The sequence below is a fragment of the Paramisgurnus dabryanus genome, chromosome 7 (assembly GCF_030506205.2).
Source record: "Paramisgurnus dabryanus chromosome 7, PD_genome_1.1, whole genome shotgun sequence".
NCBI classification, from domain to species: domain Eukaryota; kingdom Metazoa; phylum Chordata; class Actinopteri; order Cypriniformes; family Cobitidae; genus Paramisgurnus; species Paramisgurnus dabryanus.
Window position 1 is genome coordinate 20,985,409 of NC_133343.1, and position 22,905 is coordinate 21,008,313.

Sequence of the window (22,905 nt, forward strand, 5' to 3'; positions counted from 1 at the left end):
CATTTAGTCGAATACTGTAGCCACTGATTTTTAACCGCTTATGCAATATTCATAGATTTATCAAGCTTATCACTATCACAGAACAAACAGCAGTTCCTTTGGTTTTTTAATCCGAGCATGCAACTGATGTCTACATCTGTATTTTATCATATACATGTCCTTTTAGAGATTAAAAGATGGAGACAACTTATCAGTATGCTGATAAAAAAGCACATTTGTCATGTTCTATTAGTTATGAATTGCTTTGCCTATAACATCAAAGCTTTGAGCTTAACAAATGGTTTGGATAATAAAGCAAATCCAAATTTTTCATCAGTGTTTTTCTTTTCCAAATATCCGCAGCAAATTCATTCAAATTGATAGCAGATAGTTCAAAGTTTTTATGCGCTTCTCCAAGTTGAATATTCGAGGCTCAAAAGAGCTGTGAAAAATGCTTACCATACATTATTTTTGGCTAAGCTTCTTCAAGAAAAGGTGAAAATGGCTTTACCTTCTGAGAAATATCTCTTCTCGAGGTTTGCTCGCCAGATTTCAGTCTTGTTATCTTAGTCTCTCCCGCTGTGTTCCTACCTCCTGTTAGTTTTGGAACATTCTTCAAAATATGTGTAAATCTAAACTTAAAAACAGCATTGCACATGCTGAGAAATGTCACACAGCGTCTGCATCATGTGTAATGTTTGCATCACTGATGAAAACAGCTCGTTTTTTTAAAGCAAAGCGATCACACCTCCAAATACAGATGGTAAAGTTGAGGGAATAAGCCCTGGCTGAGGGCCACACACTTTTACAGAACCCCCTTGGCCGGGTCTCTGGAAAAATGGACAATCAGTTCGGAGGGGGAATTGTGGGGCAGCAGCAGGCTGTTTAAAGTCTATATGACATTGCAGCTGGGAATATTTTCCACAATTTTTTCCAGACTATATGAGGTGCTAGTAGACCAGAAAGTGTGTCGACTTTCGTCTAGTTTAAAAGTTTAATTGGTCAGTCGTAGATTTCTGTGGTCAAACGGTTTTGGTTGCTTAACTATAGTGAATGAATAGTGAATGAATGAATGGGGACAAATATGTTGGTGTATCACAAATAATTCCAAAGAGCAATATGATATACACAAATGACAAACCGGTTTAAGGAACAGCATCTGTCTGTGTTATCCCTGTAGTTTAACTGGAAGAATATTGCATTATCTGTGCTAAGGTCATAAGTTCTATCCCCTAAATACTGGGACATATCATATAATATTTGTTAAAGTAAAAGGATATACACAAATGTTAGTAAAACATCTTGTTAATAAACTATTTTTACTATCCTGTCCTGACAATTCACCTGAATACATTGGTAGCCTCTGGTAAATGGTTTGTTTTGACTAACATTTAACAGAGTAGCACTTAAAGAATCTTAAAAGTACAAGTAATTCATCATGTGGGGTGTATTTACTCATGCAAGGATGATGATAAAGTGTTATAAACGCTAACATAGCAGACTCGTGGAATCGGTTATAGGAAAGCTACAAATGGACCAAACCACTGTGAGGAAAGAAAGGGGGACTCAAAATGTTCTTTACCCCATTTGCGTTTGTATTGTTTAACAAAATAAAAATTGTTGGGCACATACTGAATTATATATGTGCGTATATATATATATATATATATATATATATATATATATATGCAAAAGTCTTAGGCCACAATGCCAGAATTCGATTTGTTGTTTTTGCAATGTTATAGTGATCATATATAATTTTTTCTCAGTCTCAGGAAATGTGTATATAGTAATAAAAACTGTATACATGTAAACTGATGTGTTTTTAGGGTAAACTCCCCTTCCACTTGAGCAATAGCAGGAAACTGCAGGATCTCTTAAACCTAAATAAAATAAAATCTTAATTTCAAATTTTAAAGAAATTAGTATTTTAACTCTTTCCCCGCCATTGACGAGATATCTCGTCAATTAAGAGAAAACGCTTCCCCGCCAATGACGAGATTTTCCGTCTTTCCGCAATACCGCTATTATCCACCAGGTGGCGCCCTTCCCCAACTTTTTAAAACCGGAAGTATTGCCCTATGGCAAGCTGCTGCATGTCCGTGTCTGTTTTAAAGATCGCTCTGAATGGGATCTCTATGAAAAGTCCGTCACAAATATGGAATTATTTTTGCTTTTTACTCAAAATATGGTGTTTTTGCAAAAACCTACCCATATTCAAAAGCTGATTGCAAAAGAACCACTAAAGGTAGGATGAAACGGTTTTTTTTGTTTGAAAGCAGAGGGTCTGTTCTTTCATTTGGTATATTGTATGTTTATATATTTAAAGAAGAACATTTTCTGGAAGGCATTAAACTTTGGTGAAAATCATGAAAAACGCTGGCGCTGGCTGGCAACTTTTTTTAAAAACGCTGGCGGTGAAAGAGTTAACTTTATTCTGCAAAAAAAAACGCTCAAGATGTTTTTAGTACCAAGACAGGTCACACTAAACACCAACGATGCCTAAAGAAAACATTTAGTTCTGAAAATGTTATTTTTAATTTTTTGTACATATTTCCTGTATTTTCTGTTTGTATCTTAATAAAATAGATAGAAAAAAATAAATATGGATGGACATTAAAACTCCTAAAACAACAAATCTGGTGGTGGTGGTCTTATGCAGCCGCGGTAGAGGTGTCAAGCATGAGTGATTTCAATGTTAAGTCAATGTAAAGACACGTTCACGTACGTCTAGAGGTCCGCGGCGCGAATAAGGCATTAAGCACGGTGCGGTAGATGCGATTCCGCCTCATCTGTGCGTCTAGTTAGCGTGAATTGAGCGTTGCTGCGGCAAACACATGAGTTGAAAATTTTAACTTTGGCGGAAAAATGCGCCGCGTCAACCATTCAGGAGCTTGCTCTAGTAGTGACATGATTACAGGAAGTGAGCGAAGTCGCAGAAGCCCCTCCCATAACGCGAATTTCCGTGTGAATGTCTCGATGACTAGAATTTCACTCGTGGCTTTCACGTGCAAATGAAACGAGTAAACTCAAAATGTTCAAGTGGCAAACTAGACGCGGTAGACACAAATTTGACGCCTCAAACTCGGCTGGTGTGAACCCAGGGTAAGACTTTTGCACAGTACTGTATGTCAGTGACACATTATTATGTTTGTTGGAAGCAAAGCGAGATGAATATCTAATCATGACTGGCATAGACATAATTGGAAGTTTCAAGTTATTTGTATTCGTTATTTTTATATGATATAAACTTAACTTTAAAATGTTGCAGACATGGCACAGCACCGAACCCTACTGGCTTCCTAAATATGTGACTCTGCCTGTGAAATCCAGGCTAAAGTTTTAAAATTAGATTCTGAGATAACGAACATCAAAGTTTGATTACAGCCATTAATTTCACTATGATTTCCATCTGTGACATGACCTTACTCAGTCAGTATTAAAGATATCAAGGTTATATTTTGACAGAATGTTCTTAATACATTATGTATGATGATTTTATGTAGAAAATAACATATAGTCTTTAAAAATTAAAACGGCAGTGTTGTTATGACAAAGTGTGGGTGTATTATTTTTTCACAGATATGCCTTATTCCCAAAAATTCTTATTGGTAACAAAGTATAAAACGGGGCCTATGAATCCTCTTTTGAAAACATGATATCTGGTTGGTGGAAAAATCTTTTGCATTGTCTCATGTGTGGTTGATATACAGGCACATTTTTTTAAAAAATTCAATTACGGTATGGTATGGTACAGTATAGTATAATAAATACATAAATGGTCAAGTTAACAAGGGTTTTGTTCTCTTTGTGAAAACACGTTTTACTGTAAAGTTGACATTTGCAGGCATTGCTCACATATCTCAGCGCTCCATGAAACCGCTGTTAATTGCTTTCATATTACTAAGCATCCAGCCAATCTTGGGGTCTGTCCAAGACCACCTTTACGATATAACAGCGTGCACCATGCAACTTCCACACAGGGCAGAGAATGCAAAAAAAGAGAAACTACAATCGTACTTTTGGTTGATGTTTTCTTTAGAGAAACACAATAATAGACTCAGACACAAAGTGTTGACAGCAGTAAAAATTGAGAGGGTATTTTATCGCCTTTTGAGAATGGATTAATGTTATAATCCTGGTGAAAGATTTAGCGACCTGCCTCAAGTGTAATATACACTACTGGATCATAGCGCAGGAAAGGGTTTTCATTCCTCTGTAAACCTGAAGACAGCAATTTCAAGTCAATAGAGGAAAAGAAATAGTTTCTAATTGTTTCACGATGCTATATAATGCTTGCCCAAAAATAGCATCATTCTTAACCCTTGTGGGTTGTTCAAGTTCACTACCCTTTCGGGTTGTTCGGCTGTATCAGAATAATTTCTTTTTATTTTTTATTTTTTTTTGCATAAATCTGTTTATCAACCTCAGTACTGATCAAAACTACCAATGTTTACAAAAATTCCATGATTTTAACTCTTTAATTGTCAAGTTCATAAGTGATGTTACTGATTTGGGAGAAGCACACACAAAATGAATTTTGGCCATGTCAAATATTGGTAAAACATTGGCTTTGATACATGTTTTTTTGATTTTGTGCAGCATCAGATTAGATTTTTTTCTCCCTCATTTACTATTTTTGCTCCGTTGACTTCCATTATAATGAATTTTTTTATTGCAAAGCCATGACACCATATAATCATGCATTCTAGATTTTTTCCTTTTGCAAAGAGGTAAAATTTGTCGGTTTACTGTTGATCATCATGTGGCACCATTAACCACCATTAAAGGTGCCATGTCACAAAACTTTTTTTAAGATGTAAAATAATTCTTTGGTGTCCCCAGAGTATATATGTGAAGTTTTAGCTCAAAATACCATATAGATTATTTATTATAGCATGTAGAAAATTTGCCCACGGTATATTGTTGAGGTTTCAAAGCATTTTCCCAAAATATGTGTCAATATAAGATTGGTTATCAAAATCATTCCATTTGCAGAAAAAACAGAGAATGTTGTGGCCAAATTAAGACAAAAAAAAAAAAAAACACACAGTGGCTGAAAACTTCCCCAACAACCCATAGGGCTTAAAAACATATTCTTATTCAAAAGGACTCTCTAAAGGTTGTAAACAATGGTATTTAAATTAAAAATTATTGTTCCCGTCTGTGACAATGACACATTTATAAGTTTTGGTTACACTCTTAGAACAAATGTGTTCAAAACAACACATTAGAGTTGATTCTGGGACAACACACTAAATGCATTGTCCCAGAATCCACACATCTCTGTGTTATTATTGAAACAACACATTTTGTGTTACTTTTAACACAACTTGTGTTTTATTTTAACACAAAATCAACACAAAATGACACATAATAAAACAAAAAGATATGTAAAAAATTAACACATCCTTTCTTAGTGTGGAAACTGTTCATTTAAAGCTTCTTCAGCAATTTGTATCATCAACCCTCATGACCACACAAAAACAAGGAGTCAAGCTTTAACATCTAGCATATCATTTTTTCATATTTTTTTTTACAGTTTCACCTAAAAAAAAATCACCATAAAACATGTCTCATACGGATACATTTTTTATGTTATTAGGTAATATGCAATAATTAAATATAAAACATCACACAAGTAGAGCAGAACTCAAAAACATTACTTTCCTTTAATTACTCACTGGCTAGTTGAAGGCAAGCCATAACAATAGACTTGTTTTACCAAGCCCACTGTTTAGTCGTGCTACAAAGCAGTAATAAATCAAATTAAATGTTCCTCCCATATGAAATCAACAGTCCAGCGGTGCGTGTCAGAAATAATAACTCAAAATGTCGGTAATAGGCCCGTCCACCCTGTATAGTGGAGCCAAAGTCCATGCCAGACCACTGATCCTCCTGAAGTTTTACACATACAATTACACAACAGCAGCATGCACATAAACAAATGTTCAGCCTCTCAGCAATTACAATAAATAGCTTTAGCACAATTGATACAAAGTATTGATACAGTTTGCATAGCTGTTTGTAAAAGTGGGTTGGTGGAATGCTCTCTCAGTCTAACAGTATAAAAACAAAAAGTAAAAAGATGAAAGTAATGAATTTCAAATTCAGATGTCAGACTCATAATGTTCGAAGAATAGCTTAAGATATATGCATGATAAACTGTACAACAGTGTAAACAGTTCTGAAGGACTTTGGTTCCTTGCTTTGCATCACAGCATGCTGGGAACCAGAGATGCAAATCAGTATATTGCTGTTTTAGTGTTTATTCTGTTATTTGCATTTCTCAATGGTGCCCACTTTACTTGACCTTTCCTCTGTTTGGATAACTAACTACCATCTGCCGCTTAAGGGCGATTTATAGTCGTGCGTAGGTCCTACGGCGTAGCCGCGATGGCGTAGGTTCCGCGTCGGTTTTCATTTATACATTTGCGTCTCCGTCCGCGTCGCCGTGAAAACACACCCGAAACCGCTGGTTGGCAGTAATCACGCGTGTAACCACAGTAGCAGCAGAAGTCGTCAGAGAAGAAGAAGCTAAGCAAGTTAACCCACAAACGAAGAAGAAATAGCAACTTGTTGTGTATAATTTGAGAAGACCAGCAATGATGGAAGTAAATAAACAGCGAGTTATGTTGCAGTTTGAGTTAAATCACTCCTCAACTTGGCTCATCTTTGTTTTCACCGTCTCAAACGGAAATACCTATGACGCAGTTTTTTAACCTGACGGGAGGGGTTCTGGTGGACCAATCACAGCGCTTGCGGTCCGCGTAGAGCCGATGCGCTGTTAGAAATTTTGTGAGGTGCGCGTCAGGCTACGCAGAGCTACGCACAGGCTACGGATAGCCTACGCCGTAGCTATGGCGTAGGACCTACGCATGACTATAAATCGCCCTGTAAGTCCATGTAAATCTTTGGTGAAGTGTGAACTGTAAATCTAAAGCGACAGTTCTCACAACCTCAAATTCTGTTTTTTGATGCTTGAGTTTTCAGTTCCAGTTCCTCACAAAGACATTTACAGTTATGCATTTGGCAGATGCCTTAATCCAAAGCTATTTAAAGTGCATTCAAGGTCCTACAGGATACTTTGATCAGTTCACGTGCTATACAGGAATCAAACCTACACTGTAAAAAAATTCCATAGAAATCGCAGCTGGGTTGCCGGTAATTTACCGTAGATTTACATTTATGTTATTTACTGGCAAGAGTTTGTTCAAAGTTAAATGAACATTAAACATTTACAAGTATTTGTCTTTACAGAGTAAAACTAAAAAAACAGCATCAAGCAAAACATTCTGGGAAACAAAATATGAAGCAAAAAACAGAAAAAGGTTGATGATGATTTCTGGTTCCCAGAATGCTTTGCATGAGGCTGTTATTGTATAGTTTTATTCTGTGAAGATAAAGACTTGCTTATATTTAAAATTTATTTAACTTTAAACAAACTCTTGCCAGTAAATAACATAAATGTAAATCTACGGTAAATTACCGGCAACCCAGCTGCAATAACATTGAAATTTCTACGGACTTTTTTTTACAGTGTATACCTATGTGTTGTTATTGATCTGCTCTACTAGTTATGCTTCTGTAAAACTTTGAAGTCTGAGGGTTCGCGTACAGTGCACGTGATGCAATTTTCATAATCAGAAAAATGCGCACGTACAAAAGTGCACCGCATGATTTTTGAAACCCTACCTACATTGTACGCATAGGTCTCGCATGTGCATGCAGGAGAATGTAGCCCAAGATTTTGTCACAATGCATCGATTGTCTGTGTACACTCGTAAGTCAAATACACTATGCTGTGCATTCGACCATGCGCATACATTCGCGTAAACGTAAAAAACAGACTAGTCTTTGGGATGAAGGCCGTAGTTTTGTCTGTTTGGTTGATTTTCTGGATTGCTTATTTGCTATTAAGTTTAATAATTTTATATACCAACAATTAGCATATTAGCATCATCCAGTGGAGAGAAAAAAAGGGCAATGGACTCCAATCTGCAACTTGGTTGAATAAATGCAGCAGAGCTTACTTAGGCAAGATGCCATGTGTGATTTGACATAAACGTCAAAGTAAACATCTTTTTAAAATCTATCTATGCCTTTGAGGAAAATAAATAACTGTTTACCTCGAAACTGAAAGAACCAGTTTTAATAGGTAAATTAAATGTTTTCCTCAACACTGTCTCAGTTTTGATTCTGAAGCTTTCTGTTGTTCAAATGGACACTGGAAATTTTTTACATTTATGGATTTGGTTGATGCTTTTATTCAAAGCAACTTACAATGCATTCAAGCTATAGCCTATGTTTTATTAGCAAGTGTGCGCCCTGGGAATTAAACCCAAAATCTCAGTGCTCTGCCGATTGAGAAACAGAAACACTTGGTGCATGGCGCTAGCAACATCAAAGACATGGGTTCGGTACCCAGGGAATGCACACACTCATCACATGCATATCATAATACTGTAAGTTTCTCTTTAGATAAAACCGTCTGCCAAATACATAAATGTAATTGATCCATATAGGAAATATTCCACAAGGCATTCCTGCCCAATAACATTTCCAGCCTTGATGAGATTCGTCTGTGCCCCAGGCAAACACACGACATAGCCAACTGGGCATGTCGTGTATTTCGCTGTATTTCATAACCATGAAAATATGTGAGCTACACTGTGTACGGCAGTTTATAAGAAACTATGGTCAGTGCTCGTCAATGTTGTGGAAATGGAATAACCGGAGGTGATATCAAATATCACTTTCGCTGCCACTTCATCATGTTTGCCAAAGAGATCAGAAGACTGCTTCATTGTGATTCTTGGTGCTACTGGGTTTGTCTTTTGGATTGGTTAAGGTTCACGATAGCAAGCTTCACATTGCTTCCTCTATTTCCACATTGTTGGGCAGAGGTCTCACATGCCTCTGTGGCCTGCTTGGCTACCAATCACAGAGCATTAGGGAAATGAAGCTTATTATTTCTGGATTCCATGGTCGGTATGGTCGGGTAAGTCATTTCGGATCTGCCACAGAGTAAAGAGAGCTAAACGACTGCATAAATGATGGAGACGGAATGAGACGACAACTGAACCCAGACATGAAAAAGGAGATATGGGGAGAAGGAAGCAAAAACAAAAGTCAGGAAACCAAGAAATAGAGTACATTGTGACTCTTTATGACTAAAGCCCACCTACACTGTAAACATCCCTTGTAAATGTACAATTAATCGTTACTTTCTCGACTAGAAAGGAGCTGCTATGAATGATAAAATAAAGTTTAAAAAACAAATTGTAATTTCAAAAAAATGCAAAAAGGAATTTTTTACAGTTTGTTTTAAAATAACAGTTTCAAAAACGAGACTTTTATCATCTCATTGTAAACTACAAAAATGCAAATTTGTAAAACGGTGATGTAATGCGCATACATATTTCATTTTCAGACAGAGCTAACTGCTGGCCCGGCGTGCATCATAGTGTTTTTAGTTGTTTTGGCAGATCTGTGTAAAAGGGAATCGTCACACTGATGACAATGTTGTCATCCTTACGCAAAGACAAAACTTTCATTTTTTAGTAAACGGCTATAGTGTACACATACCTTAAAAGTGCATTTTGTCATCAAATGAAGTAACAAAGCAAACAGTGGCTTGTGTTTGTTTGTTAGCTACTGGCTGTACAAAGAGCTGAGCCTAAACAAACAACCGAATTAAAAAGGTCTTTGTTCACCTGCAGCTTGTGGTTAGTGGTCTGTAACATTTAAGAAGCCTCTCTCCAGGTATTCTTTATCTTCTAACAGTGTCAAACAAACCTTAATTACAATACTAAACCACTAAAGTTCATAACAACTTTCTGACATAAAAGTTAAACACTAAACATTTCTTTCGGCCTACAATTAATTATAATAGCTACAGTTTTTGACATTGCTGTACTGTGGCTTAAGTCAACTTATTAATCCAAATTACTAAACCAACCACTTAACAGAGAAAAAAAGCATTTGAGCATTTGTTATGTTACCCACAAAAAATCTACACGATTTATGTTATACCTACTTAAATTACATACCATATAACAAGCATCCAATCCATACTTAAGAAGAATTATTATATAAAGTCTCCTAAAGACCAGGCTCATAAAATTAGTTTAACAAGAGCAAGGCAACCAAAAATATTTAGCCATGTGTGATTATTTAAACAAATGCAAAGTGCTTTAACATGGACACTAAACCACACACTGCTATGAGGAAGTGTTAGTGTAACACTTTACAGTGTCTACAAGAAATCATTAGGTGCCCGTAAAATTTAATTTCCTGAGATCTGGATTGCACAGTTTTAACACTTCCCACGAGTGCACAGACACGTGAACACACACACACAGACATACACACACACAAACACACACAAACACATATACACGGTTAAATATTTCTATAGAAATGACAGTATTACTGGTAGCTGTTTGCCAGTAACTTACTGTAGATTTAAATTTATGTTATTGGCTGGCAACAGTTTGTTCAAAGTTAAATAAAAATTAAACATTAACAAATCTTTATCTTTACAGAATAAAACTAAAATAACAGGGTGTATGACGTTAATTATTTTGTATAGTTCTGTTAAATGTAAAAGGGTGAAAATAAATTTGCAGATTACTTGCATACAATCTCTTTCTTGAGGACCAAGTCTAAAATTAATAAAAAATGTAGAATCAAATATAATCATCTAGTTTAGTGTAATATGATTTTTTACATACATTTTTACAACATTTGTCAAAGATTATTTCGAAAACAGAACTGTTTTCAGCATATGTCAGGACAAATATTACAAAAACACATGAAAATTTACATTTAGAAATAACTTATAAAATTATATTTTAAAATAATGTATTTTTTATAATTACGCTTACATGCCATCAATGTGGATAAAATATTTAATATTTCTAATTGTTTAGCACAACTGGTGGTTACACCGTTTAACATTTTTAGGTCCATTCAGTCTTAACTTTCATAAAAATTGTGAAAATTAATTTTTTTATTGCATGAAATTAACATAAATACACTATGTGCATTTAAATAAACTTGAAAACAAGTTTTTTTTTTTTAAGATTTTTGAATTTCTCATCTTCCCAAACCGTTTTTGTCAATGACCCAACACCCTCATGCAAAGCATTCTGGGTCTGGGATCCGAAGGAAAAACTGAAAAAAAGTTTATGAGGATTTCTGATTCCCAGAATACTTTGCATGAGGCTGTTATTTTATAGTTTTATTCTGTAAAGACAATGTTAATGTTTAATGTTCATTTAACTTTGAACAAACTGTTGCCAGTAAATAACATACATTTAATCTACAGTAAGTTACTGGCAAACATACTACAGAAAATATGTTACATTTATTTCTCATTTGGCCTACAAACAGAGCGGCAATAAATTATTTATCCCAACAGGGTGAGCACCCAAAAATTCTGTAATATATTTTGCAAACAGAACAGACACAATGTTTTTTCAAATAGGCAGATCCAGAGAGGTTTACTGTTAAATACGGTACAACAGTTAACCTCCCGTTGTTTTTTCAAAACATAACAGAACTGCAATTATGAGAAATATTTAATATCCTGATGTGGTGAGGTATGAGAGAGAAAATTGAATTCCTTCATGCTTTTCTCCTTTCATTAGAACAGCAAACATGAAAACTCCTGACAGGCCTGAGCGCTCGGTGTAAAAACTGTCAACATTCAAGTCAAAGTCAGGACAGGTACCTTGTAGCTACACAGCAAAATCACCAGTGTTAAATTTTCAGGGATGGTGTTAAATACACAGTGTTGATGCTGTTTTAACACTATCTGGTAATAAAATAACACTGCCATTGCTAGGCCAGTGTTATATTCACGACAGTGTCAGTGTAAAACAAGGGTGTTATCAGATTTCACTCTGAGCGGTGTAAATCAAGCCACGCCTCCACTAAACATATCCTGTCAGGGATTTTACCGCCATTTTCTTTCACAGGAGGACTGAAGAGATCAGGTAAATCAGTCTCATAATATTCACATGGTTTAGCTAAATTAAACTGTTATTTCTCTGTCTGACTCTACGCAGCCATATTCCAAAAAACCTAAATAAGATATTTTTCCCATTTTATTTCCCCTTTGTTCGTTATTTGGTTCAGTTTAATCAGAGCTACCTTGTGTTACGTTGTTCCCTTGTTAGTTTAGTATAAAGTTAAACTGCTAGCTAAAAGTTTAAAACCAAGAAGGATAATATTAACAGGAGATATGAACGAAAGAATTGAACCATGATAAAACGCGACATGCACTACAAATTGAAGGTATGAAATTAAGTTAAATGAAAGCTCGTTTATTCACCATATGATGCTCGTTATAAGGTAATCATATAGGCTAGATACCGTGAGTTAACGAGGTCGTTTACATGCACGTGAGTGCACTGATATCGGTTAATTATTCAAATTACTGAAAAACACGGAGAAAACCGCAACCGCATCGTCATATGTTTTTACCCCGGATTTCCACCGACTGTGGAACGGCTGCGGATCCGTTGCGGAACGGCGGCGGAGTCAATCGGTCTCCATTCAAGTCAATGTGTGTATTTCCACTGACTGCGCTCCGAATCCGTCACATCTCCGGCCATCCGCAGCCCTCCGGCACAAATACGCAGAGCTTCTATTTTTGACGGATGCCGGACAGCTCCGCAGGGCGGAGCCATGACTTTATCGCGTGATCATACCTGAATTCGTGTTTTTTTCCTTTGTTAAATCTTTGCAATACAAACATTACAAAGTCATTAATATAGAAACAACAAATAATAGACAAGAACAGAGCTAGGGGTAGTTAAATGATCAAGTATATGGTATAATAAATACATTAAAGATAGAGCATAAATAAATGGTTTTAGCAGCTTTCTTATTTTTGGAATTTTGGATGGATTTGATGTACTGCTCTGTCTACGCGAGATCTCGTGTTGTGATCTGGGCTGGTTTGTTAAAACGTCATAATTCAAGTCATAATTGGCGGAGACAGAACTAGGTATCACGCGATCATCACGTGAATTTGCGAGACCTCATGGGTCCTCGTCACTTCAGCACGCAGCCGCTCTGCAACCAATACAGAACTGGTGGGTATTGACGGACGGCCGAGTGCGGAGCCGTAACGCAGCGGAGCAGATCTGCAGCCGCTCCGCAGTCGGTGGAAATCCGGCGTTATGCAAACAGGGGAAATATCGCCAAACCAACAATTAATTTGACCAAAACCCCACAATATATCATCATTTGTATGCACAGATTGGATGCATTGTGTGTTGTAAGCTTTTCGTGGCGCTAGATGTCAGACAGATGCAAATGGCAAATACATACGAAAGTGTAAAACGTGTATGGCGAACATTTGTTTTTTTCTGTCATTATAGATGCTAGTTTGATGAAAGTTCACACTGAGTGCTTCAAATCATTCAGAAGAGATGCTGTTTTTAGGGCAGTTTATTAAAGAAGACCTGACATGGATGACTTCCAATGAGAAACGACTGCTAATACTTATATAAATTCATTACAGAAGGTAAGTTTATATATTTATACATATAAATCATTTTATTTGACATAACTGAACAGTTAACCAATCTTTTTAGTATATGTAGTTTTGTACATATTATTATTATTATTATTATTATTATTAATCTGGAAAGAAACTCACATGACCTGCTGCCAACTTTAATAAAAATATATTATCTTCTCATACATCGTTTTGCTATTGATGTCATATTAAATAGCAATCAAATTGATTACTATTTTGAAAATGTATAAATGAAGATTCATATTGTCTTGAGTGCTGTTTTTAATATAAAAAGAATGTTGAGTTTTTCATTTTTTGTGATAGGACCCTACCAGACTATATTTGAATACGGCATACCCATGAATTCTGGAACTGTTATTCCTTAACCCAGTTTGGAGGATAAGAGCTTACCAACTAGTTATGTGAGTACACACAGTACATTTGTACTGTACACTGTCTCTAACATGATTTATTATACTGAGATGATTTTGATTCAAATAACGGTTAAAACTGCACCCTTTTTGGTATTTTCTTGACTCTTTTTGTCTTTGAAAATCTGCAGAAATATGCTGAGGTGATGTATTGCAAAATAGCCAACATACAACAATATGGATGACCCTCTGTCTGGTCAACAGGAGTTTAAATATGGTAAGTGTACATGGGTTTGCTACTTTTACGGTTTTAAAGTTTAACTGTATACTCATGGTGTTTAAATTCTGTTTTGCTAGGACGGGACAGTGATGTGGCAGCTCTTCCCTGGCTCATTCACCTCTTGCCTTCATTTGTGAAAGGAAGAAAGACTGGAGAGGGTCAATGTGCAACTGAAGCTACTGATTGTGCTGTGTAAGTTTTTTAGTATTTTGTTCTAGTTATTTATTCAGCAGTTAGTTTGCTTGCATTGTTCACCCCATGTAAATGCATACAAGTTCATAAATACACATCAAATACATTGATCAAATACACTCTTTTAAAACACACTTAGGTGATGAGCATCAATCCATGCTTTGAGGTGGATGAATCAGCACATCCCTGCCTGCACTGCGTTGGGAACAGAAGTTGCATCCAGAATTTTTGCATCATTCTGGACCAAAAAGCCATTCCCTCCATGATGAAGACCACTGATGCAGCCTTCCACTACATCATGAGTAAAACAACTACAGAACTAAATACCAGGTTGGAACGTATTTAAGAAAAATGAAACGTCTTTTGAATTGAAATGTCTGTTTTGTTATGGAAAAATCTTTAGTATTGTGAAGGATAAGCATTTCTGCCTGCCAGTAAGGTAATTGCAGTGTATTTTAATGTTCAAGTTTTGAGTAGGGTGGCTAATTTTTTTAACTCTCATTTGATATATTAAAGACCTTATAATAAGTGGTTTTCATGTCACTGCGCTGTGGTATAAGAAACTTTCATTATTCCATACTGTATTCTGTATTCTAATTGTAGCTGAGGTATTTAAATAAGCAGTATTAAATGCAAAGTGTTGTGTGTATCAATGTAAATATTAAATGTGATGTACTTTAATAAAAAGAGGTTTTGCAATATTTCTTGTCATTTGTCTTTTATAGAAACAACCCATTAGCAACAAAAGTGGCTATTAATCAGTATTTTAACACTTAACATTGTTGAATTCACATTACACCGGTGTTGACTTTAAATTAGGAGTGTTAATTTTTAACACTGTATTTCTGTGCCAACACCAGTGTAGTGTGGAAACAACAATGAATAGTGTTGAACAAAGTGTAAAATTTAACAATATTGAGTGTTAAATTAACATATAATGAGTGTTGTTAAATTAACACTACACTTTTGACTAAATTAACACAGTGTAGTGTGGACACATATACACACTTTTCCAGTGTTAAATTTGACACCCTGGGTGTTATTTTAACACCAGTGATTTTGCTGTGTATGCACTCACATCCTGAAAAAATATGAATGAATGGTTTAAAATCATAATTACAGTAAAATGCCATAAATAAGCCGCTGCCTTACAATCCTGTTCAAAACTATCATCAAAGGATTTATCAGCTATGTGGGTGTGTAAGTATAAGAGCATTTGACATCTAAAAAATGTTTTTCACAACAAGACAAGCTTGGTAACACCCACTTCAATCACTCAATGTACTACTGCGATTTCAGAGCCAGATTTGGACGACTGGGGCACATTATTTTAGCCAGAAAAACGTTCCACGACTGACAGCGAGACCGAATTATGAATGTATAAAGCTCTCCTCAGAGATAGAAACCTGAAGCTGTCAGGACCGGCGCTGCGCGGAGGAAAAGAGAGAAATATCCCAGATGAGTGATACTTTGCACATATATTTTCATTTTTAAAGCAAATATCAATCTGAGAGTAAAAAAGGCTGTAAAGTCAGGGTATTTATGAGCTCACGGGGAGTGTGGAAGTACAAAGACCCGACTGTGGGTGGTGAGAAATTCGCCAGTCTTTATGCATAGAGTTTTTAATACAACGTAAACGGGATTTAGGGCTTTGCTTTCAGGCACATTTACAGCTAAAATTAAAAAGCCATGTTTCATCATGCCTTTCAAAAAGTGAAACGTAGCATATCCTGGCACATTACGCTGGGCAGACAAGGGGAAAGTAATTATTTGATAAGCGTTGGCAGACGTCTGATCTCTCTGATAATCAAGGCAGCTCATTTCCTATTATATTCTTTGCAGACCTTTTGGCCTGTGATGTATAATACCATCAGCATTTTTCAGACTGGAACTAGACAGATCAAAGGAAAGGTGCATGGCTCAGACTTATCTAAATGTATCCCGTAAGCAATGTGCTGCCACCAATCATTAGGATTAAGATATTGCTAAAAGGCATAACGTGCACAGATTATGATATACGTTCACACAAAACATGCTTTTGTTTAAGCTATATCTTATCAAACTTTAAAAAAATATTTACAGAAAAGGAAAGAAACTGTGAAAAGCTCAGACGCAAAAGCTGCTAAACGCCACCTCCATCAAAAATGCGTTTATGATATTAAACAAATGCTCTTGGCATGCATTATAAGTTCATCAAATACTTCAAATATGCTTAATCTTGACCTCAGGCCTTTAGAATCTGTTAAACGCTGCATCAATGTTTCAGCAAAGTCCTCGGAAAATGAATGTGAAACATCCGTGGATCACATGTAAACTTGGGTTCCTTGAGTACTTGGACTTGAATACACACGAATGTGGCAGCCACATGCATCACTGCGCCCCCAAATCGCCCCCTTTTGAATTCTGTCTTTCATCATTTGCAAAGTTTCTAGTTGCATCTTCAAGTGATTTGTGTGTCTTATCCAAAGGAGTGGATTTTTTCTTAAAAGTGGTGTTTTTTGCCAAAATTCTTGTATGCACTTAGAGGGTTTTGCCATAAAAGACATATTTGTTAAACACCAATGAAATTACTAAAGTGACATGTGAAAATAAGGCAATTTCCCCACCATTGACGAGTTAACTGGTAAGCTGGATGTGCATCTGAACTCTTCATATCTTCATTATTTAAAATAACATCCAATAATACAGAGAATGAGAACATTTCTCTATACTTTAAAGAGTTGGTTACAAAAACAGTAGTACATTTTGGCTGCATTCTTCCTATAATGATTTTGCAAATAACATTGATGTCCCTGAAAATAATTTAAAAAACACTCAATGGCTATAAACTCTGCCAGCAGCTACACCACAAACCCAAACAGAGCGACACAAAGAAGGAGTTTATAGCACACTATCACTAAAGACAAGTGAAAATACACAGATCACTGACATCTGAGACCTAAACATCCAGCTTTGACGGAAAACGTTTGGGTAAAAGTCCGCAATTAATCATAGTGTTAAAAACTCCTAACAGGCCATATAGTTCTCCCCACATCTGTTTATTAAACAGGACAAGCCAAGGTTTCTATTCCAGCCAACATTTAGTATTTAGTCATAAAAAATGAAATGCACAGTAAGGTCTACAGTTTGACACCTTCGATAACAAGATTTATAACTATGAAAAAAGAGCAGGGAAAATGCACAACTTGTGATGTAATAAAAAAGACATATTACGTTAAACACAAAAGTTATATAGAGTCAAACCAATAAAAAGACTGGTTCATGAGCATTACGTAGGTTCACAAAGTCAGACCATGTGATTTCTTCAACATCTATGAAGTTTTTTTTTTTAAATGGGAACTTTGATGCTTGAGTAACTGTACTGTGCACTTGAAGCCCAAATTAAACCCTACAGTATGTAGTTTTAGTGGAACCCGAGTCAAATCCTTCCTTACAGACTTTTCGGAGGTTATATCCCTTTTTGTCAGGCAAAATAGTGTACCGAGTTCCACCCCAGTGATTTATAATATACCTACTACCTTACTACTACTATTATTAAAACCAAAGGCTGGATCATGAAAGCCGCCTGTTTCCATTTTGCCCGCACGGTTCTCGAAAACACGACAAAGCTAGATATATGTAGTGCAGTGTCTATAAAACTCCATCTGAAAATGTTTATATTCTGTGACAAAATTACCAGGGATCCTTTCTTCAACACATGCGAAAATACTGTTCTGTTTATGCCGACAAGGTGCAGTAAACGAACCACATATTGACAAAAACTCATCCATCAGCCAAAGAGTCAAACTAGATTTATGCCAACACACAAAATGTAGTCCATGTTGACAAAAATAATCAAAAGCAGGAAATCTATCTAGATGACAGAACCAGTTGTTCAGTTCTGTGATCTTTGCCTCTCTGCTTAAGCAATAAATGAGAATGAATGTTAACCTAATGCTGAAATCTTTGCATGTCATGGACAAATGAATCTCTATGGCCTGATTTAACATGAAAAGGCATAGCTAAAGTCAGGACTTAGCCTTAGTTTAACGAAGATGTTTAATGTGCCTTAGAAAAAGATGTTACTGGTGTGTCTCTAAATGAATGGCACTGGTATATTTTAAAAGTGACATTACACAAGACTTTTTTTAAGATTTAAAATAAATATTTGGTGTCCCTTGAGTGCGTATGTGAAGTTTTATCCCAAAATACCCCACATATAATTTATTATAGCATGATAAAATTGCCACTTTGTAGGTGTGCGCAAAAATAAGTGTGTCCTATAAGCTGATCTCTGCACTAAATGGTAGTGCTGTGGTTGGATAGTGCAGTTTAAGGGGTGGTATTATCCCCTTCTGACATCACAAGGGGAGCCAAATTTCAATGACCTATTTTTTCACATGTTTGCAGAGAATGGTTTACCAAAACTAAGTAACTGGTTAGTAATTTTGCCCATTTTTTGGTTGGTAAAAGCACTGGGGACCCATTTATAGCACTTAAACATTTTTATGATATGTCCTCTTTAAGATCTGTCAGCGCAAGTTATTTTTAGTTGAGACAGCTCAAACGTGTGTATTAGTCTAGGACTAGCCTTAAGCCTTGTCTGTGAAACCAGGAGTATAACATATTGTCTTTTGGGCTATTGCATTGTCAGGGAAATTAGTTATACATGCTGCACATCCTAATACAATGTAGTGTAAATTACTAATAAAAAGTTGTATACTAAGACAAATCTAGGTTGAGCATCATTATTTGGTTTACTTCTCACACAACCTTAACAGGATTTGTATTAGATTAATCCATGATTTGAACGTACAGTGTGGAATGTACAGGATATTTACAACAGCAATATATGTACTCTATGACAAAAATACTAAATAAAAATAAATAAAAATAAAAATGTATAATAAAAACCATTACTGGACTAATCCTGGGCAGGGGTTAGACACACCTAGATCAACACCGTAAACTATAGTAAACTGTAGTAAAATTCTGAAATACTATACTGTTTTTGAATCTTACATATACTACCGTATTTACTAGAGTTTGTTCATTCACTATATTAAACACTACAGCATACTATACTATAATATACTATACAGCAATATACTGCAATTTACTACAGATTACCAGAATAAATACTAAAGTTTACTACGGCTGGGAGCTATATCGAGTTTTGATAATGTATTGGTATTTCCTCTCAACGGGATGAGACAATACTGTCTATATCAGTCTGATATGACCTTTCTTTGCAACAGAAGCTTTGCCAAAAACGTACACTGAGGTCAGATGTAAGCTTTCCAACCAGCTCGCATGTTGTGCAGCTGTATATTTTCAAACAGGGAGGAAAACCCTGTCTTTGAATTGTATTATCATCCTCCACTGTTTTAAGAAGGTGATTGATACATCTCAAATAAGGCTTTGACTTGTAGGCAACAATTAGTTCCACTGTTTAGAAAACGCAGAGATATTTATTGTGTATCGTCATTCATCCCCAAATGTCCCTGTATAGCCTACCACCTTATTCTTTCATTTGGTCCCTATACAGCACACCCATTACTAATGACGCTATATGCGCACTTTCATTCCTCTTTGGCATTTTTACTCAGACGTCTCATCCTTGTTCTTTTTGAAATAATAAAAAGTTCATGAGTTAATGTTTCCTTTAACCAAGTCCTTAGCTCTGCATAATTGCATGCTATCTTATGTCAAAGTGCTTTTGTGATGCAAATGAAGCATCTCAGGCCATAAAGAGAGTCTCCAGCTGAGAGCTCAATCATTTCCATTGTCATTTCAATTGCACAAAACCTCTTGTGTTTAGATAGCCCTCTAGCAAGATGCTGAGCCAATAGGTAAACAACAAACAGCACTACGACTAACTAATAGCCTAACTAAACATCATATCGCAGACCAACTTATTTAAGATACTGATACGTACATTTATGTGCGTATTACGCGTATGTTCCGTAATTAAATATTCTGCGCTGCTCAGAATTGCCCGTATATTGCAAACATATGACACAATTTTATTAGGCTAAAAATGTTTGAAAGCTTGTTGTTAAGCAGAGTATGGATATAAGTTTGATTGCTTACCGCAGTTGGCTATGATCAGCCAGAGGAGCAGGATAAAGTTGCGCTGACACCCGTACGTCTCTTTCCCGGTTCCCGTGCACATAGTTGCTGGTGCGTGTCTGTTACATCCAGCGCGAGTTCTTCTCACAGGCACGTGTTACAGCTGGAGGTTTTCACAGGTTTCACTGAGACACTGCTGTCCGCAAATCTGTTGTGTGCTGTTGGGCGGATGATCCTCTGCTATGCTCTCTACTTCTCGGGCTCCTGTTTGGGAGTTTGACTTTCTTCAGGACTCTCTCTCCTTCTCTCTCAGGCGTCTCTAAACTCTACTCCAAGATTCAGTCATGTGATGCTATGCTGTGTATATGGCGCCACCTGCCGGTTAAATACTGCACTAGATAGGAATTAAATGGGAAAATAGAAGATTCCTAAAAGCAAATTTTATTGTTAGTGTCATTTCACTGTCGTCTTTATATTTACAGCAAAACATTTACATTTTAAGCATATACTAAGGCAACTTACATTGTATCACTATGCATTTTAATATCTGTTTATTGGGGACTGAACCAAGACCTTTTGAACCACCCTACTGAAAAATTCAGTTAAGACCAGCATAAGCTGGTTTTTGCTGGTCTCCCAGTTTGGTTTTAGCTGGGATTGGATTGCTCGTGTAGCAAGCTGGTCTAGCTGTGTTTTGGTCACTTTTTAAGATGCGCTGCGTCCCAAACCGCATACTTCCATACTATATAGTAAGCGAAAAGCACTACTTCTCGTTCTCTTTGCCTACTATATAGTATGGTTTGCCAGGCTGGGAGGATGGCTCTGGGAGGACCAGCCTAAACCAGCTACTGCTACCTTAAACCAGTAAAAACCAGCTACCAGCTTATGCTGGTCTTAGCTGGATTTTTCAGTAGGGCAACCATGTGATTTACAGGAACACAAAAAGCAACAAAAATGTATTTCTAAATCGTAAATATACATTTTTAGCTCAATGTTTTATATTTATTGAGATTTATTGGATTAACTAGCTTCATAAGGACTACAGTATTTAAAATGGTTCTCATGATCTTAAAAATCGTTTAATCTGAAGGTGTATGGTTTAATGTTTAAAATGATTTCTTAGACAAAATATCATTGTAAAAACAAACACATTTTTTTTATTAGAGAACTAATATATTATTAAATATAAATACATAGTTAATATTTTATAAAATATAATTATTTATTTATTTATTTATTAATTAAAGAATGATTAAGACTGAATGATAAAGAAAAAAATGCACATAATAGATGTTTAAAAAGCGTAGTGAAATTTTAAAAAGCTGATTGATAAAATGCCAATACTTTTACACAATACTGTCAAAAGAAATGGTCCAAAAATGATAGCAAGCTGTCACTGAGGCAGTACCCTTTAAAAGGTATAAATATGTACTATTTAGGTACAGATAATTTGGTACCAATATATAACTTTGAGGTACTAATATGCACTCTTGTGTACCTTTTTGAAGGGGTCAGCTCCAGTGACAGCTAGGAACCATTTTGTAGTACAGTATAGGCAAGAGATGCTAAATTTAAATTAAAATGCTAAATTAAATCAAATAACAGTTTTATTTTTATTTCTTTCATTATGACACAATTCCCAATTTGTGCAATTTTATAGTTTTTTCTTATTTACAATAGTTTACTGTTATTGTACAATAATGAGTAATCTTTTGAATGGTAGTGTAATGTAGTGTTAAAGAATTATGCATAGGAGTAGTAGTAGACCTATATTTTTTTATATATGATATCTGTTAGTTAACCACTGATTTCTAACTATCTTGTCTATCCAGACTGATGTTTTCACAGAAACAGCTCAGGTCTGTAAAGACAGGACAGAGAATGGTAGCAATTTACAAGCCGGGGTCTCGCATCCTGACCTGTTTTTCAGTTCATTTATGTTATACCGATGGAGGATGAGAGGAGCAAGACGTTCCCCTTTTGAAGTGACAGGTTGGGTCGACTTTCCAGACCTAAAGTTCATCTCTCATTTCCTCCGGTGACGTCAGATCTGACACACAAACACGGCAGGCCGCGATCAAAGCCAAGACTGCGCTCCTGCAGGTTCCAATATGAGCTCACCTGCTGGGAGAAGATGGTGATTGGTGGAGATGGAGTAGGGGAGGGGTTTCCCTGCTGCTTTAAAGAAACCCTTTGGGTTGTGGAATGGAAACTAATGTTAGAATATCAAAAACACCATTATGACCATCTGATTGCATGGCGAAGTTGTCAAGGTTCATAAAACAACATTAGTGTTTTGTTTAATCTGAGATTTATAGTATTTTCTCTACTTTCGAGCGTCTTAGTTTTCAAAGAAAAGAAAATCTCCTCGGTGTGATTGCATCTAATATTAAACATTTGGAAGCCATTATCTTCCTGAGCAGCAAAGCAGTTGAAATATTTGTGACGTGGGGCTATTTTTCTTTCCGATGTCTATCTGTTTTATTTTCCCAAAGTAA

The 22,905-nt window shown here is 36.0% G+C and overlaps 1 protein-coding gene and 1 long non-coding RNA gene across 4 annotated transcripts in view; one reads left to right on the top strand and one right to left on the bottom strand.

Moving 5' to 3' along the window:
* ror1 (receptor tyrosine kinase-like orphan receptor 1) overlaps nucleotides 1-20,706 on the bottom strand; it is a 157,001-nt gene extending 136,295 nt beyond the window's left edge. Inside the window, exon 1 of the mRNA XM_065264896.2 lies at nucleotides 20,429-20,706. Within this exon, the coding sequence (XP_065120968.2) occupies nucleotides 20,429-20,510 (82 nt within the window). The 5' untranslated portion in view covers nucleotides 20,511-20,706. The remainder of the gene's footprint in view (nucleotides 1-20,428) is intronic.
* On the top strand, nucleotides 11,725-15,409 carry LOC135789269 (uncharacterized). 3 transcript variants are annotated; one of them, XR_010547523.2, is made up of 6 exons: nucleotides 11,725-11,981; nucleotides 13,374-13,519; nucleotides 13,838-13,935; nucleotides 14,076-14,161; nucleotides 14,242-14,356; nucleotides 14,496-15,409. It is a non-coding gene; the product is annotated as an uncharacterized lncRNA (long non-coding RNA). The 3 variants fall into 3 exon arrangements; XR_010547521.2 differs by lacking the exon at nucleotides 11,725-11,981 and adding an exon at nucleotides 13,177-13,270; XR_010547519.2 differs by lacking the exon at nucleotides 11,725-11,981 and having other exon boundaries at nucleotides 13,036-13,519.
* Nucleotides 20,707-22,905: the final 2,199 nt, after the last annotated feature.